Consider the following 19,002-nt stretch of genomic DNA (forward strand, 5'->3'; position numbering starts at 1 on the left):
GCCCAATGAGTCACTGTACTCGAAATGGTGAGGGGGATAACGTCTTTCCCATCTAATTAGACATTTAGCATTTTAATACTTGTGTAACATTCTTTGTAATATTCAAATTAACAGCAAATCCGATGTACATGCAAACCCAGCCATTGATCCGTATTGATATGTTTTTAGAGCAATATGGAATGCTGCAGGCTTAGAGGGAATTCAATAAATACAGCAAATTTGCAATCAGTTTTATTTGGATACAAATAAAAATGTACAAAATTAAGAATAGAAAAAGAATATTCATATGCATATGAAAAAACACAAACTTTAAACATCAAAGAAAAGTGAGAATTTATAACATCCTCTGAGGCTCAGAAATGTTGAATTTGTCTTGATACTATTAACACACAACATACACAAAAGAGACTCAGTTGAAGTATGAACATCTGGCAAATGACTAAGAAATGTAAAAAGCCTATTTGTTGCTTAAAGTTAACACTAACAGTGATAACAGGAGTGGCACACAGGAATCTATCTACAGAAGCTTCTTTTGTGACTAGGAAGCTATGACAGCAACCCCAGAGCCACACCTTGCATGTGTGTGAGGCAAGAAGAAAACTGTAAAAACCAGTGCCCCTCCTTATGCAAACACAAGAGCTGTGAGATATACTAGTCCTTTGTGGAGAAAGCAGACATATATCTGTGCCTGGGGTCATAAAAAACAAAGGTCAGCGTTTAGCCTCAATAAACTACAGTAGGTTTTCAAGGTGCTTTTATTTATGACTTCCCAAAATCACATAATACACACTCATACCCATCCACACACATACACACATACTTACACACATACACAACACCACCCCATAAGGCCTGCTCACACATTAAACCAAAGGGCTTGCAAAATTTAAATTACCATTCTTGTATTAGTACTGTGTTTCAGCAGACTTAGTTTTAGCAGATCGAAGCCTCTGAACCTATGACAATCAATACATAAGTTGTTGGATTTACAGAAGAAGGTAGTGCTTGTGTGCTGGAGACAAGCTTCAAGGATGTCAGCATATACCCAGACTGGAATGCAGGTGGCAGGGCTGCCCATGGAGAGCCCCATCAGGATATGCAGGATTCCCACTGAACCACTTTCCAATGTACCCAGCACAAGGCAACAAAAAGGTTTCTCTTCTGGCTCATAGTGGAGATCCAATTACTTACAGCTCAGCCACTGGGATGAAGGGAAACCATACAGCTGTCCCAGCTGGGAGTTCACGCTCTGGGAAGGGGATGTTAGTGCTGGTGTTGGGGCATGTTCAGTCTTCATCTTGACGTAGTGCTCTGGTTTGATGGGTAAGAGAGAGGGCAACGTAGGGCCTCCTCAGTGTTTGCGGATGCGCTGGCCTCCTGCACCTGTAGTGGTAACATAGAGTACAGGCTGTGGGTGCCTGGTTTGGGGGCCACGTTTCAGGTTGCTGAGTTGGGCGGGGAGGTTGGCCAAGGACGTGTCTGCCACTGAGCCTTTGAAGTTTGGGGGAAAGAGACACAATACACCTTATTGTCATTAACAAATGAAGTTATCTTGATGCATTGATGTCTGATGGTGGTTCATAACAACTGGTAACAGCTGAGAATACACAGAGCAATCATAGAGCATAAAGACAGAGATAAATAAACAGAAAAGACTGTCTCAGTTTGTCAGGTGGTCCAAATCATGCTTGTTGATACACATTCACTACGAGCAGCAGTTGTCTCACCTACACACTACACACTACACACTACACACTACACACTACAGCAGTAGTGTACCTGTTTGATGGTTAATGGGGGAGGGTCGAACTTTGCTAAGATGAGCTGCAACTCTGTACTGGGGGCGCAGGAGGGGAGCAGGAGGCTGACCATTAATATGCAGGTGGGGGTCAGAAGTGCTATCAAGAGGCCGGAAACGCTGGCTGGTGCTCTTCCCCTGAGTCAGCTGGAAAGTAAAAAGCGCTGTGAATTATTTAGTCAATTACTCCCAAACATTTAAAATTCCAGCACCATGTCTGGAAAAAAATGATTGACAAAAGAACACAATGAATGCATTAATTGCATTATTATACAAACATTCCTCTTGTTGAAATAAATGACTCTATTAATGGCTAAAAAATTGCTTGAGGACGCACAGCTTGCCCAGTGACTTCGAAGGACCGAGACCTTCGCTTGCGCCGGCGAGCTTCAAAATCCTGCTCCCGTGGGGCATTGTTTCTGGGCATGGCCTGGCGGTTCCGGGGGCGGGTCCAGGTGCTATTAGGGGCAGGGCCTTCGCCTGTGCTGCTGGACAGGTTATCATCAGAGGTGGCGTGACGGAGTTCGGGGCTGGGTTGCCGACCGCGACGCAATACCAGGCCTTTTGGGGATGCCTCGCTCAAAGACAAACTGCTCTTGTTGTTTTTCGGGTCCAGTGGAGAGGGCGGAGGAGGAAGGCGCAGGGCATCAATCTCCAGCGCTTTGGAGCGCCGGCGGGCGGATTTCACCACAATGCTGTGCATGCCTCTCAGAATCTGCTGTCTCTCTGATATAGAGGAACAGAGGTTCAGCATATTACAGAGAACTATGAGCAAAGACTGTGGGACATTTACTGGAACAGTTCCTTGTGTACAAATTAAGACTAGTTGTAGAATATAGTAACTGATGATAAGTGTTCCAATCATAACACAAACAAGATGTTCAAGAACTGTCAGACTCTGTTTTTCATAGTTTCAGGTGTGCTCCAAACTCATTAGTCTATTTTACAAGTTTTTTTATTGAGTCAGTATTGACATTCACATTTAATAGCTGTTTGGAAATTTGGGACTCAATAAGATCTTAAGAATCTTCTAAACCATATGGTCAGCCATATGACCATCAAAAAACTATTCAACCTTTACCTTTAGGTGTGAGGGGGGCTTCAGTTCCATGCTCACTGCTCTCTGGGGAAGAGTCCAGGTGGCTGCTTACACTGTGGCTCAAGAGGCTATAACTCAGAGCGCCCTCTAGGGCACTTGGCAACAACTGGAGAGAGAAACAAAACCATTACAATGTCACAGGCCTCACAACTTGTGTATTTAGCTTGGAGGCTCATAAATCCTCCACATGCCCTATAGAAAACATTACTTGAGAAAGTTTTTCCTAAGGCTATCTAATATATCTTGCGTTATTTGACACTGGAGTAAGGGTGGGTGCCCACCTCTCGATTGCCATGTCCACTAATGTGAATGGGTGGAGGAGTCATCACCACAGATTTCTTCATCTGCTTGGCATGTGTGCTGCTTTTGAACACACGGTTATTGTCACTGTGGGAAGCAGAGAGAGGACATATAAGAAATGCAGGAATGTCCAATGACAGTAGACAAAGCAGCTTGGTGTTACATACACTTGAAGGATGAGTAGGGCTTTGACATGATCATAGTTAAATACCAAGGCTAAAGGGTAAATTAAGACTTACAACAAAAAAGTGTCCCTGTAGCCTGAGTACAATAACTTCAAAGTTGCAGCACTAAGTGAAGTTGTTGCACCCAAAACTGGGTGGCAGGTTTCACCAGCGTATAATTAGGACATTAACTGGATTCAGATGCTTTTAAATAGTTTTTACCTATCAGGCTCTGGGAGAATGGGTGGCAAAGTGTGCCTCCGCACTTTGACCCTTCCTTGTCGAGTTTCCGACCCCAGTGTACGGATACTCTCCTGGTCTGAGTCCAACTCCTGCAAGGGGTCACGTCCTCTGCTAGGGAGGGCAATCTTGGGAAGGGAACCCTCCTTTGTCCAAAATTTAATGAAAAAAATTAAAAAGTGGTTATTCATAGAACTTTAACAATATATATACGGCAAGTATGCAACTTCTACACCACCTGAATATGTATAAAATGGCTACTCCGTGTACATTTAAAAGAGCAGTTAATTCACACCTTCAGAGTGTGGATGGCAACCTTGTCTAGAGCCACTACTCGACTCAGGTTACGTTCGTCCAGGTCCCGAATGTACAGCTCATATAGTTCCTGAAGATGTGGCGGCACCAGGAGATTGTGGTCTGTGAATGAACAGGCACAAGAGCTATGAGATATAAAACCATCTCAACTGGTGCACACTGGGCCTCCTCATCTCTCAGCCCCTGTAGACTCCACCCACCCTGCTGTGCCACACCCACCGTCGATGAACCGCCGCTGCTGCCGGATGATCTCGTGGCACAGCTGCCGGTGCTGCTCAAAGCGCTGCACCACCGCGTCCTTCTGCCGGATGACATTGTCCTTGAGCAGGGCGTGTGACTGCATCTCTGCATTCTCGATCTCCAGCTCATGCACCTTGCACAGGAGGCCCAACACCTCCCGTTGCTCATCAGAGCTGACCCGCCGGGGGAGCAGCTCCTCCAGGCGTCGCGCCCTCTCCCGCAGCTCACCCAGCTGCCGCTCCAGCCCTGCCTGGAAGAGAGCAGGGACTGGGTGAGTGCACCTCAGTTCACTACAGTAAACCATTCATTCACCATCCTCAGTAAATAAAAAGACAACTATATATCATAAGATCCTCATATCTAGATAAAAAAGAGGAAATGAAGGAACTGCTGTTATATAATAATAGGTCATATCATGTTTGTTTCACCTGTTTTGCTCTTATTAAGAGATCTGATGCTCTTATTTTTTTGCTCTTATTAAGAGATCTGATAAACATAAATAATGAACATAATGATACAGCCCTTAATGGGCTGTATCATTTACCCCAAATATGGTTAAATTTACCATTAAGAATGAAATTGCTCAATAGTAACAGTGCGAATGAAATAAATCTTAAGGGCACCATTTAATGCTTCCGATAAAGTGTAGGGCACATTCTAAGTTACATTATTTACAATATAGCAGTATAGAATGCATATTGTTTTATATACATTATATTTTCTAGTCTCTACAGTCTATAGATTGTGCATTTGAAAATGCAATGAATACATTATAATGACATACATTTTTCTATAATAGCATTAAAAAAGTAATAGATCTGCAAGTGTCTTTTTGATATGAAAACACTTCACTTTTTATATGTCGAGGTAGCACTGACAAAATGAAACCAAATTGCCATTTCCAAACAAACATATGAATTATAAAAACACCTCTCTTTTGCTTCAAAGGGCAAAAGTGAAACATATCAGTTATTGACACCTGCGATGAAATCAGAGGCACAGTCCTATATGGTGCGCTCATGGTCCTGCAAGTCCACAAAAGCATGTGCATGTGAGGACTGAGAGGCCATAGGGTATCCAACTTCTCATTTCGGCGATTAAACGGGTGCTGATGTGCACACTCGACGTCCCTCTTACTGCGGCCTTCAGCGAGGACCACACTGATGCAGGCTCAGAAGTGGCCTATTGCCCAAAATCCATGAGATATAGGCAAAGAACAGTCAGAGTGTATAGCAGTCTGAACATCATGGCAGAGATGCAAATATTCATATGTGAGTTCAATGCACTTCTGTACTGGTTTGTTAATAGTTGTTAAGTATTATTAGTTGTTAAGTAATTAAAAATAGTACCTTTGAAAACAGGCAGTATAATACAATTGTCTTGATATTCAAGTCTATACAACACACACACTTTTAAACCAAATGATCCAAAGGACTTGCATACCATAGCTCTGCACATTGCTGATGTCAACAAATAGTGGGCTTTGAGGAAAGCCACAGTTCACTGCGTCATTTGGGACTGGGCTAGAGTGGCTGGAAAGCTTCTGTGGATCCTTTGCTCCCTCTAGTGGTCAGAAACAGTTCTTACCTTTTGTTTGGAGATTTTCTTCTGATCAGTCATCAATGTGACTAGGTTCTCTCTAGCCATGGCCACCTCCTGAGGCTCTGTGCTGTCTGGAGGAGACTCTGGTGTGTCTGAGTCTTTCTCACTGTCATCCTTGTGAAAGCTCTCCTTCCTTCTTTCACCCTGCCACTTTTTACAGTGCCTGCTGCGTTCCTGCTCCCAGCTTCAAAGACATAAAAGCCCACTTCAGGTGAGGAGCAGGCTAGGATCTAGCTCATTTGTTCAATACAATTTTAGTTTCCAATATCTGTTTTAGTACAAGACTGCAACAGAAGGTTCTGATACTCAGAAATCATTCCCATAACTATAATACCATTGTGAAAAATCACACTACTCAGATAAATCAATCAAATGAATGTGGCTGCTCAGCTGGTCATTTCAGAATATTTTTGTAAGTATTTACAACTGACAGAAAAATCCTTCTAAAGAAGAAGAAAATGAAGAACCTATCAAACTTTATTGTAGAGATACTGCTGCATGACTATTATACTGATTATACTGCTTAAATTTTTCTTTGGATATTTTAAAAACTCTTCTCAAGTTAAAAGTGATAATATTTTCATTTGAGTATTGTGCTGACTATAGACGCCTGGGTGTGTAAGCATATGCATATGTATGTGTCCATGATGAAGGGTGATGCTCACTCTGCAATAGTGAGCAGGTGTTTGGAAGTGTCTATTTGGATCTCCATGTTGGTGTTGTCCAGTTCCATCAGATGTTTCCTGATCTCCATCTGCTGTCTGAAGGCTTCGATCAGCTGCTCCCTCAGTTGTTCCATCTCTGCTCGGCTCTGCTGCGTAGAGTGAGCTTGCACCTCCGCTACACCACCAAAGGGGGGAGATAATGAACCATTGTCTGAATTGAAGGGTATTTAATAGCCAGAAGTATCATGTCTTTCTATCATGTCTTTCCCATCATCACCAGTAGCTCATTCCAAACATTTTACATAATATCTGTTTTATTACGTGACTGTCTAATTGTATACATTTTTAAAAAAGGTTTTAAAAAATGACAAAGAATGGCTCACCTTACTTGTTTGCTCTGTTATAAATTTCACCATAGCAATATTGACATTTTACAGTATTAAATGTTTTTCAAACTTACAGACTAAACTATGCAAAAGGATATACAAAACAGGAAGCCAAGTCCACTGGCAAAATTCATTATCTAAGAAAGGGAGGAGTTACCCTGCACATGGCGTATGTCTGTTCGGTCAGGGTTGGGCTGCCCGCTCGCCTGATCAGCGATCTTGTTCCTTAGCCTCTGAATCTCACTGCGCAGTTCAGAGATGATACTGGTGTACTGGGCAATGTGGTAAGACACATTCAGCAAGTTTCTCTTTACCTGGAGAGACAGGGAAAAAAATTCACATATCAAAAACAAAGCATATAGACATTGCTTCTATATGTGTTTCTCCAACCCAGAGGGACTTAAATAAATTCAGGCATATAACATGTCAAATGTAAGAGTGTCTACAGTTTCAGTTACAAAATCTTACAACTTACAATGCTTATCTGCTTGTATAAGCACTGGGTGAACAATAGGTATGCATCAATAGGTATGCTCTCTCTCTCTCTCTCTCTCTCTCTCTCTCTCTCTCTCTCTCTCTCTCTCTCTCTCTGTGTGTGTGTGTGTGTGTGTGTGTGTGCATGCGAGTGAGAGAGAGAGAGAGAGAGACAGAGAGAGAAAACACATATGCAAGTGTGTGTTGCTTTATGTGAATCTGCAGGACCAAAATGTCCTGAATTTGTAGGAAAACCAGAGAAAAAAATGAGTCTCTCTCTCTCTCTCTCTTTATATATATATATATATATATATATATATATATATATATATATATATATAGACACACACACACACACACACATGTCCTGAAATTCACATAAACAAGTGCACGTTTGTGTTTTGCATGTGTGTGTGTGTATGGTCTTCACCCGTGTGCGAATGCTTTTGGCACGGTCAGCGTAAGTCAGAGTGTTCCGAGACTCTTCAAAGGCCAGTGAAGCAGGGCTTATATGAGCTATCATCACTGTCCGACTGTTCCCACCCAAAGAGTCCTGCCAGACAACAAGACAAGATATTGGCTCATTACGGATCAGCAGATAAGACATCCCAGTGGAAATGACAGACAAATAATCAATATAACAGAAATGATGATTGTGAAGCACCATGTGTGTTTGTGCATCTTAATCAGAGAGAAAGAAAAAGATAACCAAAGGAAGTGAAAGAGAGAAGGAAAGATTGAGAAAGAGAGATGCAGATTTGTATGATAGACAGCTGGACAGGAGGCTCAATAGTTCCACCTTAAGCAGGCGTGTGAGCTTGCTGTCTCTGTAGTTGACATATTTGTTGCCGTTCTTTTCGCTCAGAGCATTGATGCAGTTTCCTAGCGCCAGCAGAGAGCGGTTTATATGAGCTCCTTCCTTCAGCCTCTGTCCCCTGTTCTGGGTCTGAAAGAGAGACAAATACAATGGCATTGAACATTCACTGTTGCAATGTAATGGAAGGTCAGAAATTGTACTATAGCCAAGCAATCTGTCAAAGCCTACACTTATTGAAGCTCACTGAAGCTTAATTCTCAATCAGCGGAGGGCACTCTCATCTTTTCCTTTGTTAGCTGCTGGGTCCTATACATTTACTCCCACGGAAACGCTGGCTGGTTCACATTTCCAGCTGTTTCCATGGTAGATAAGTGATCTCTCTTCCAAAACATGATGCCATGTGTTTTTCTCTCACATGGCGTGAAAGGAAAAAGCAAAATTAATAAGCAGGTCCGACAGGCAGCTGAATCACAGCAGCCTGCTGTGATGCTTTTCACACAAGAAGAAGTAATTGCTTGTACCCAGTAACATATTATTTTAGTTGTACATAATGAACTTAGTTCCCACTCAGAACATGTTTATTGCTAGAAGACCCAAGTCTGCCCTTCACTACTGCCTTCCCTTTTCATAAATTAATGTTTTCTAACTTATTAACACCTCAACTTGTTAAAAGCCTTAATAGGAACACCCTGCAGCAGGTAGGATAGTTTTCAGTTTTAAATCAAGGTTTTCAAACACCAAAAAACATTATTTTTAATTGCTACTAATAAAAAATATTGCAATATGTATTGTGTGATATAGAAGTAAATAATGATGTAACAATAATGTAACAATTCAATTTGCTATGTTCACTGTAACCTTGAGGCTCATACATTATGGGTGTGCCTTACAAGGCCTCACACACAGAAACTGACAGAAACCCAGAGTGATGTGCACGGGTGGTACCTGTGCGGCGCGCTCGGACCCGGCCAGGTCGATCATGAAGAGGCGGGCAAAGCGGACCTCCTGCAGGATGTCCCGGCAGCGACTCTGCTGCTTCACTGCCACCTGCAGCACAGCGTGTGAGCGCGAAGACGTCTGATTGGCCGCCGTCGGCTCCTGTGTCCGCTGTTTGTTTCCCTTCATCAACAGCTCCATGATCTGAAGGGCACAGGGAGACAGAGAAACAAGGAAACAGGAGGGCAGAGACACAGGGCAAGAACACAAGGACACAGGGTAGGCAGGTGAGCGGAGACAAGGGGGGACAGGGATTCACAAAGAGGATCATTCATTATTCATACATCTTTTAAAAATTGTCTGACTCACATTGTAACTTATTTAGAAAATAAAGCTTTAAAAGCAATATACATTTTTTTACAATTAAGAACAAATAATATAAACAAGATGACAAATACCTACTTCAAGGAAATAAAAATTATAACATTATAACATAACATTTCTACTTTTCCATTTCATTCTGTAACCAACATAACCAACCTCACGGGCGTTGATGGTGGACACCTCAGTGATTCCTGCGACCTGAATCTCACCCTTCGAATCTTCCCTCAGGTCCAGGAACCCTGAAGCTGGATTCAGCAGGTCTCGGATCATCTCATTATAGATCTGCAGGGCAGAGATAGGCTGTATCAAATTTCAGAATCAGAACACAATTATAAATGCATAGCTTCAAATTCAGCAGGTTTCAGATACAGCTCAGTGTATAAGTATTGATAAAACTCATAAAAATGTACTATAAAGGTATTACATTCCTTTGAATATATGTATGCAAAATCCATTTATTCGATGTACAACTACAACATGTCTATTTAATTTGTATCATTTTATATGACTTTTGGATGAAGACCACACAAAGCACCATTTAATCAGGTATAGAAAATGAACACATCCTTTGCAGCTGTGGTCACTTCAAAAGCTGCAATTTTAGAACATTAGCTGCAACACAGAATATTTTCTCAGTGCTAGTGAGGTTGCTTTGAAGTCTGCTAAGGAGGTGATAATTTTAGAGTGAGGATGAGGTGTATGAAAAGACCCCATTGACACGGATAGAAGAGAGACTGGCCACACACACAAACACACTCGAAAACAGAAGGGAGAGGGAAAATTGAGGAGAGAGAAAAACCATGACAGAGTGAGTACACATACACACAAAAACTTTAAAGTATATATAGCTAAAGCAAGCAACACATTTTTGGACATACACATGCTTTCTTGTCTAATGACTATATGGTCAAATAACAGTTCTGCTGGGATGATGTAAATAACCGGAAACGTGTGTGTGTGTGTGTGTGTGTGTGTGTGTGTATGAGTGAGAGTGAGCGAGAGAGAGAGAGAGAGAGAGAGAGAGAGAGAGAAAGAGAGAGACTGATGAGCCACAGAACGGCAGCAGATGGGTCCCTTCCCAAACACAGTCATAAACCAGCCTTTAACCTCTTTGTGCTTATGTGTGTAGAGACAAATATGCTCCTCCCCAGAGACAGAGCCTCCACCAGGCTAGAGATCAACCATCACCTCCCATTATGGCCCTTTATGTGCCTATGTCTCAGCGATAAATCATGATTTATCACCGGCTACTCTCCATAGCTCTTACACATGCAGGCATTCAGTGGCTGGTGTTCAGTGGAGCATCCAACCCAGCTGGAATAAATATTTCTAGACCAGTTCATCTGAAAGCGTCCTAACCTGTTGAACACTTAATGGTGTGATTTTGTCTATCAAGCTGAAAATTAAATGTCATGTTTCAATATTAGCTATAGTTATAAATATTTATTTCTTTTATTATTTACATATATACTTTGTCAGGCTGAAAATTTGAATGTCACATTTCAATATTAAAGTGCTTTTATAGATCATGCTAGATAAGTGTCTGCTAAATGTCATAAATGTTTCTAAGCACTGCAACACAGTGAGGGTTCCACGGGTGTTTTTCCTCCACCCACATGACTATGTAAACAGTGGACTATGACAATGGGACAAAGGCTTGGATTATTTATCAGCCCATTTCCTTATCAAAGCATCATCAAGCTTATAACTATGACAAATAAATAACCTCAGTATCACAAAGCCAGCATGACTGACTCATGTGCATTTATGGGTTGTCAGTTATAGGTTATGGTCAGGTTAGAATTATCTTAACATTTTGCCATCACAAATATGTTAAAGGTGTGTGGCTGGTATGGTTGTGGTTATTTTGCTGCTAAATTAACATACATAGGGAAAATGCTGTAAACATTACTGCATGTTCATAATGGTGAGTTTACCTCCAGGTAAGACATTGAGACGCTATACTGCATGTCATCACTGGTCTCTTCAATGGCCTTGAATAGGTCATTAAGAGTGCGTACATAGATGCCAGGCTCCTTGTCTGTCCCCAGCATAGTGTAAGTCTTCCCACAACCTAAAAACACACATACACACACACACACACACAAACACACACACACACACAGTCAGATAATGTGATTATTGTGCATTGTTGTGCTAGCCTATTGTTATCACAGGATTGTTACATGTAAAGCCACGTCGGTTTGTGCAATATTTGAACACCATGTGCTATTGCTGGATGGTTTGAAATCAGGTCAGGTATCTGTGCAAGCAGCCTGGCAAGGTCAAAGGTCCACTGTGGAATAAAAGCACTGCAGAGTTTTCCCTGGGGTTGTACTGTACAGCTTTCATATATTCATGTTTTTACGTAGTTGCTGTCAGACAAGAAAAGGCATTGCAAGGACCCTAGAGATGGAAGCAGATTAAAACAGGAAGTAAACAGTACTTGTATACTGCCTTAGTGGAAAATCTCTTCCCCACCACACAAGCCTTCACCCACATGTTTACAGAATATTTGCCCAAATCTCATTTTAGTAATTCTTTACTGTTGTAGGGTACTTTTTTCCCTTGTGGGGCAATTTGTTTGGAATGTTTACCATTTATCATGACCTGCCAAACATTTGTTTTCTTTTATAAATCTACTGTCTGGTATTTTGATCAGGGTTTAGACATCTCACCTAATTTGCTGAAATTAATACTTTGGCTTTAGAAAACGCATTGCAAATTACAGTTTTTAAACATTTTAGCTCTGTATATTAAGTTCTGACTGAAGGGGAGAAAGTATGAGGAAGGAAGAGTGAAAGATGGATGGATGGATGGATGGATGGATGGATGGATGGATGGATGGATGGACACAAATTACACACACATGCATACACATATGTCCAGATATAAATAAAAATACCTACACATACATACAGTGAAGAATGCATGGCATACCAACCTGTGGGTCCGTAGGCAAAAACAGTGGCATTGTATCCTGAAATCAGGCCCTCAATCAGGCCTTTAGTAGTGGCTCTATACACCTCCTCCTGTTCAGAACACACGTTTGTATGAGGGCTCTCTATGGTCTACATGCTGCGTTATGCCATGCCATGATTCAGAAATGCATGGCTTTATCATGTATACATTCCCTCAGGCATGTAGCACCCATTCCCATGTACTAAACATGTTCAGAATGAGCCTTACCTGAGTGGCTGTGTAGTCAAAGGCCACATCAAACATGTACGTCTTCTCCCTGGAGCGATGAGCTCGTAGGATGTCGTCCGGATCTTCCAGAGGGTCCTTCAGCAGCACCATCTCAGAGAGAGAGAGAGAGAGAGAGAGAGAGAGAGAGAGAGAGAGAGAGAGTGAGAGAGAGAGAGAGAGAGAGAGAGTGAGAGAGAGAGAGAGAGAGAGAGAGAGAGAGAGAGATTCTTTTTTAATGACCACCAGCAGAAAATTAAGAGAAAAATTTTTAATTGACCTTTGTTGACCTTTTTCACAGCAAACCAACACAATCATTCACATGGATTCACCAAAGACCATTAATTCTACAGCAGTTTCTTCTGTACTAGATCTTGTGTAAAAGCAATGTGTTTCACTATGCAGTGTAGGAATAAATACCTTTATGTTTGCAGCCTTTCAAAACCACAAAGGCTCCTTTGCCCTGTGTGACCTTCAACAAGACAGACTTCTGAAATTATGTGCATATCTATTTAACTAACCCATTTTACTCTTTTATTATGTTAATAGTTAGAGGCATTAACTCATCATTAGATGACTAGACTTTAGCTAGGTACAACCCAACAGAGCAGCCTAATGTTGCAAATCATTTGAATGAAACAAGCTTCAAAGCACATGGTGTTCAAATTCACAAGGGGTTACTGCACTACACAGAAGAGTCTTCTGGGGTTACTGGGCAACATAGAAGAGCTACATAGAACACACGCTAGATGGCAGTCACCTGTGATGACATTTTGCTCTCATAATCTGATCTAGAAACAGACAGCCATTGCTAGCAAGATTTAACACTTTTTTGCAGCTTAATTTGTGGAAACTGTGTAGCTGTAAGTGAAATGGAGTCTGAAAATGGCCTCGTTTTAGCCCCAAACTTGGAACCTTGCTGTACTAGAAGCTCTACTCAGGCTGGAGTGCTCCAACCCCACCCAATCTGACTAGCCCTCTCAGAAACACGTGCTGCTCTTTTTGAAGCCTCTTGTTTGAAATGCACAATGAGACATCTGACTTTTAGAAGAGCACAATTACAATAGCGAGTAGAGCAAACACAAGCCTCCGAACTGCAAACAAGGACAACGTAAGAAGCAAGATGGGAGTGGCCAGCATGAGGAGGGATGAGAGAAGAAGAGGGGGATCCTTACATCATGTGACCTGGTCCTTGATGGTCCTTTGCTTGAGAGTAACAGAAAACTGAAGAAGGAGATGAAAGCACTGTATCTCTAAATTTGATAGTTTCTGACCTATTAAAAACTAATTGCATGTAGGTAATTTACTTTATCTTTTTTACTGGATGATAAAGCCCAATCTATCCTACAGTAAATATGGTATTATGGCAAGCTTTGTTTTCTAACATGGCACATGACCCTATGTGGGCAATGGAGCTTAGTAAAGACAATTACAAGCTAAACCTCCATGCACTGGAAATAGCTAAGGCAAAAAGGCCACAATGGTGATAAAGACCTTTAATTACCCTTTACTAGGAAGTGAACTTAAATTAAATTGCGCTATTGCATTACCACAGGTGCACATTATTTAGCCTGTTAGGTAGGTTTTATAAGTGTTTAATAAGAGGCTGGTCTTTTAATTTGAGGAAGAACACATATTTTTTGCAAAACGTTTAGATCGTTAAGGACTATGTCTAGCCTTGACATTGGTGGTTGTGTGTGTGTGTGTATGTCAGGCACTCATGTGCATTTCATTGAGTATACACTTAAGATTATTAACATTTGCTATACTGACATTAAATACACACATTTGCTGTAAGTGTCCATGCAAGCAAGTCTCATCTACTTGTTTGTGGATTGTTGATGTTATCCCACTCTGTGCCATATGGTGCATATGTTCCTTAAGTTACCCAGCACACCCTCAAACAGAGACAGCTGGATGCTGGCTCCACACACACTGTTAATTTTCTTAGGTCCTCTATCCAGCTCTGCCTTACAGTGCCAAGACACTTGCACTGATAAAGAAGGAACACACCATCCATCTGATTAATACTGGTTTACTAATCATCTTCCTCTCATTACAAATACCAACCATAATGGCTATAGTGGTATGCTGCCAGATAACTGCAGTTAGACGTACTACATGTTGAAAACAAGTCTTTGATCAGTTCAAAATGGGAATAGAATGTTGTTGCATGAGTTATCTAATCAGCTAGTCATAATTAAAATTGCCCAATTCTTTCTCATTTAGAAATCCCTTTATGATATGAGGTCAAGTCAAAATACTATACGGACAAATATAAAAACACCTACTCACGTGCACTGACACACCCACACCCACTACGCTCGGCTTGTTAAAGGGCATTTTGGGGTTGGCTGAGTGGGCAGCCAAATGACTGACCCCAGATATTCATTCACATAAGAAAGCACTCACACACATAAACCTCACTGTAAAACACACACACGTGGGTGGTACACACAAACTCACACATGCTGAGGCCTGTAAGGAAGCATCATATATTATTTTCCAGAGCATTAGCTACATTGTTAGTTACCTACATTTGCAACCATATCACCTTTTCAACTACGCAATGGAGCCTGCATAGCTTTATCAGTTCATAGATGTGCAAATAAAGCTGAACCTATAACATCTAATCTTCCATCAGTGTGAGTTGTTACTGCCATTATCATCTGTGAATGATGTCTCATAGGTGCCTCACAGCAACACTGAGGCACATATTGCTGTAGACATATATATATACCCAGGCCTAGTATACGTTGTACACCACAGCAGCATAGAGCTGAGACTGATATTTCAAATTAAGTAGTAAATATGAACATATAATACTAAGAAGGAAACAGAAATCCATGAAATAAACCATGGCTAACAAAAGCTATTACCTCTAACTGGGCTTTAAAGGTTAACTATGACAGAAAGTGTTACAACGATTACCAAAGAAAGGTATAAACAGCTATTGACCAGCATTTACAAAACAGTAACATTCCAGTCTTTGTGAGCTTGTTTTTACTTTATTCTTCGCCCGCCAGTCAGTTCAGTGTGTAATAGTGATATAAGCAAGGAGTTTGGCCAGGGCAGTTTTATAATTCCTTTCGGTCTTTTTAGTCTGCCTTGTTGATGAGGACCACTAGACATCCATTAAAGAAGATGGAGTCCATGTGTGGGCAAGCCTGCTTCATCCAGAAGTGCAAGAAAGAAGCAGGAGGATTTTTGTGGGGGAGGCCCTTCTCCAGGTAGAGGGCTGCCAGGGAAAGCCATCTCTGGTTTCTACAATGTGAGAGCACATTCACCCAGTCAGACAGAACTGATTAATGCCCCTGACTAATTCATACCTTCGTGAAGTTGCAAAGCGAGCTCGGAGCTGAAGTATGGCAGCAATACTGGATCTGATGCCACTGCAGTCGGGACGAGAAGGCAGAGAGCCACACAGGCCCTCCCCTCCTGTCGCTTTCTGCCAACACACTTGTCATATGCTGGACTAGCCATGCCATTAGCAGCTAATGTTTCACAATGCTTCTTCCCAATAAATCCAACAGGGCACGTGTGAGGGTGCTAAATTTAAAAGTGGCACACACTCATAAAATATTAACGCACATCAGCAAGTAGCGAGGGTCTGCACGACAGCCTGCCCATGCAGCAACATGAAATCAATTAGCAAGATGGTGTTATTTAAATTAGCACAACTAAGGTGTTATCAGTGTGGGTGACAGTCCAAGTCCTCAAGGTTGATCAAGTTACCAATTAATGGCTCAGGCAGGATTATTGGGGAGGGGAGGGCATTTCTGGTAGCTGTCCAACTGATTAAAATATTCCATCCATCATAAAGGAAGCATCGGGGTGGTGTGAGAGAGGCTGCCAAGACTAGTTTTGCTGTCGGGTTTGGCATCTCCATTACAGTGTGAACAGTCAGTGCTGCGGATCAGCCAGTTTGGTTTTATATGGTGCTATTACATGGAGCCATGCATATGTTGTATATGTTCAGTTTTATAAATGCAACATATATCTTTGGTAGGACCTTTTACATGACCATATCTTCATATGTTTTTACTCATCCCCTTATTGCAAGCATTAGCTGAGTTTCACACCAATTAAGATGAGGATAAACATCTCTCTTCTTTTAATAAACAATGAGATCAAGTCAGAAAGAAAGAAGACAGAATAGCAGAAAGAGAAAAAATAGAGGAGGCAAATGGAAATGAGAAAGACATGAGTGCAGAGGCACAAACAACAACAGGCCTTACATTAACCGGGCCCACAGAGAGCAGAGAGTACTGTACTCTGGAGACAACCTCATCATCACAAGGCAGGGATTACAACTGGGTTGATTATCATGTAGTTACAAAATGTCACCACAAATATAGGGATTATCTATAACAATTGACTCCACATTAATTTTCATGTTATTTCTTTTAAATCCAACTTTGCAGAAGAAACCTACCTCTGTTACAAAAGCAAGGCAAGTTTATATTACACATTTTATATATGGCGCAATTCAAGGTGCTTTAAACAAAACTAAACTTAAAAAAGAGTGGAATGAGAGCTGATGCAAAATCTGCGCTCACCAAGACTCTCATCCCTTAATAAAACTGTCATGTTACGGCCCCTCTCCCCAAACGTCTTCCTGTGTGTGCGTGTGTGTTTGTCTGCATGACCGCGCCCTCCTTGTGTTTCACACCTGCTCCTTGTTGTGTCGTTAGTGTGTATGTATATAAGTCCTTTGTCTACTTACTAGTTTTGTCGTTGTTTGAACCAGGTTAGCTTGCTAACCACATCTTTGTCTATGTTTATAATAAAACGTTTCAGTGTGTCATACACGGCTCGTCCCCGCATCCTGCTTTGCCTCCGAACGTCACAGAAACAACGACCGTCAAAGGACCGTCTGGGAAAAAGGAAAGGGAAGAAGGGGAGTAAGCGCAAGTCCTCAGCCCGTGCAGGGAGACACCCCGTGTTCTTGGGTACCCTCATGACTCCCGCAGTAGGGGAATCACACGGGGCTACATCCATCAACCTAGACTGGTACAACGACTTCCAGTCCTCCAAGTCGGACGACATGGACTTCAACACCAGGAAGAGACCGTCGCTCCTCCTGGCCTCGTTCTATGGTCCTGCAGCGGAAGAGGAATCTGCTGGGTCCTCTATGGACCTTTCAGAGGGCTACGTGGGTGATGGAGAGAGGAAGGGGTCCTATTACCCTTACACAGACCACCCGGAGTACTACGGGGAGCAAGATGAGAGTGAGCGCCAAACGGACACCGACCTCCAATCGGAATACACGGAGGTCAGCTCCCGATCGGGCTCAGAGGTCAATCAGAAGGAGAATCCGGCGTTGGAGGTGGAGGAGGCTCTCCATTGGGATTCTCTTCTGGATATGGACATGGTGTTGGCGGACTCTGAATGCGAAGAGCCTCCAGCGCCCAAGGTGCCACCTAAGGCACCGCCCAGGAGACTCCGCTTCAAAACAAGCAGGCAGCCCAAGGGGGCTTGCGAGGGGGTATTGTCCTCAGAGGAGGACACTCCCTCAGCTAAGGATCGTAGCCCCAAAGCTTAAGCGCCGAAGCCAAAGCCACTCAAAGGCAAGAAGGCGGCGTCACTGGTGCCCGCTCCCGAGATGGGCCAATTGGCTAAGGCATCTCCGGAGGCACGTGCGCCGAAGCTTGAGCAGCCACCCCCACACACGTCGGCAAAAAAGGAATCCCATCCAGCCTGGACAGACCCTGACCCAGTCGATGATTGGGGACGTGGGTGGGGCTCCTGCCCTGGACTGATTAGCAGCCATTTGTGTAATCCTGTTATTGTACCAGTCCCAATCACGGTGTCTATCCCTGTCTTGGTCACCGTACCTGTTGCCTTGTCTCCCTTCATGTCAGTGCCTGTTCCCCTCAGTGTGTCTGTCCCTGTGTCTATTGTTGTCCTAGTCCCGGTGTTTCCCCCCGCGCTCCTGCGCGCGCTGGCCCGTAGTGGACTGCCCGGTCCTCTGGCCTCGCCGTTTGGCGTTGATCTCGGGTCCGCAGGCCATTAGGCTGGCGCGCCGGGAGTCGAGCCCTTGAGGGGGGGCTCTGTCACGTTACAGCCCCTCTCCCCAAACGTCTTCCTGTGTGTGCGCGTGTGTGTTCGTCTGCATGACCACGCCCTCCTTGTTTCACACCTGCTCCTTGTTGTGTGTCGTTAGTGTGTATGTATATAAGTCCTTTGTCTACATACTAGTTTTGTCATTGTTTGAACCAGGTTAGCTTGCTAACCACGTTTTTGTCTATGTTTATAATAAAACTTTCGGTATGTCATACATGGCTCGTCCCCGCATCCTGCTTTGCCTCTGAACGTCACAAAAACCCACTGAGGGGCAGACGAATGTGTGCATCCTCTGTGATTCAGGATCTTTTGAAGAAGTACATTTATCTG

The 19,002-nt window shown here is 42.7% G+C and overlaps 1 protein-coding gene across 7 annotated transcripts in view; it reads right to left on the bottom strand.

The window, feature by feature from the left end:
- Positions 1-221: 221 nt before the first annotated feature.
- The window catches only part of kif19 (kinesin family member 19), a 37,319-nt gene continuing 18,538 nt past the window's right edge, over positions 222-19,002 (bottom strand). Inside the window, exons 3-22 of one of the 7 annotated variants that reach the window (XM_081697481.1) lie at positions 17,333-17,482; positions 13,027-15,870; positions 12,610-12,720; positions 12,365-12,452; positions 11,358-11,494; positions 9,577-9,702; positions 9,046-9,240; positions 8,083-8,229; positions 7,714-7,836; positions 6,967-7,123; positions 6,424-6,598; positions 5,744-5,942; positions 4,136-4,406; positions 3,897-4,018; positions 3,584-3,747; positions 3,179-3,284; positions 2,880-3,003; positions 2,136-2,524; positions 1,780-1,945; positions 222-1,491 (exon numbers count right to left, since the gene is read on the bottom strand). In XM_081697481.1, coding sequence (XP_081553607.1) covers positions 1,352-1,491; positions 1,780-1,945; positions 2,136-2,524; positions 2,880-3,003; positions 3,179-3,284; positions 3,584-3,747; positions 3,897-4,018; positions 4,136-4,406; positions 5,744-5,942; positions 6,424-6,598; positions 6,967-7,123; positions 7,714-7,836; positions 8,083-8,229; positions 9,046-9,240; positions 9,577-9,702; positions 11,358-11,494; positions 12,365-12,452; positions 12,610-12,720 — 2,940 coding nt within the window. In that variant the 5' untranslated portion in view covers positions 13,027-15,870; positions 17,333-17,482 and the 3' untranslated portion in view covers positions 222-1,351. Of the gene's footprint in view, positions 1,492-1,779; positions 1,946-2,135; positions 2,525-2,879; positions 3,004-3,178; positions 3,285-3,583; positions 3,748-3,896; positions 4,019-4,135; positions 4,407-5,743; positions 5,943-6,423; positions 6,599-6,966; positions 7,124-7,713; positions 7,837-8,082; positions 8,230-9,045; positions 9,241-9,576; positions 9,703-11,357; positions 11,495-12,364; positions 12,453-12,609; positions 12,721-13,026; positions 17,483-19,002 lie in introns of all 7 variants that reach the window. The other 6 variants (XM_081697483.1, XM_081697482.1, XM_081697480.1 and 3 more) reach the window with 6 other exon arrangements.

The sequence above is a fragment of the Electrophorus electricus genome, chromosome 15 (genome assembly GCF_041902795.1).
Source record: "Electrophorus electricus isolate QZ-2024a chromosome 15, ASM4190279v1, whole genome shotgun sequence".
In the NCBI taxonomy this organism is placed as follows: domain Eukaryota; kingdom Metazoa; phylum Chordata; class Actinopteri; order Gymnotiformes; family Gymnotidae; genus Electrophorus; species Electrophorus electricus.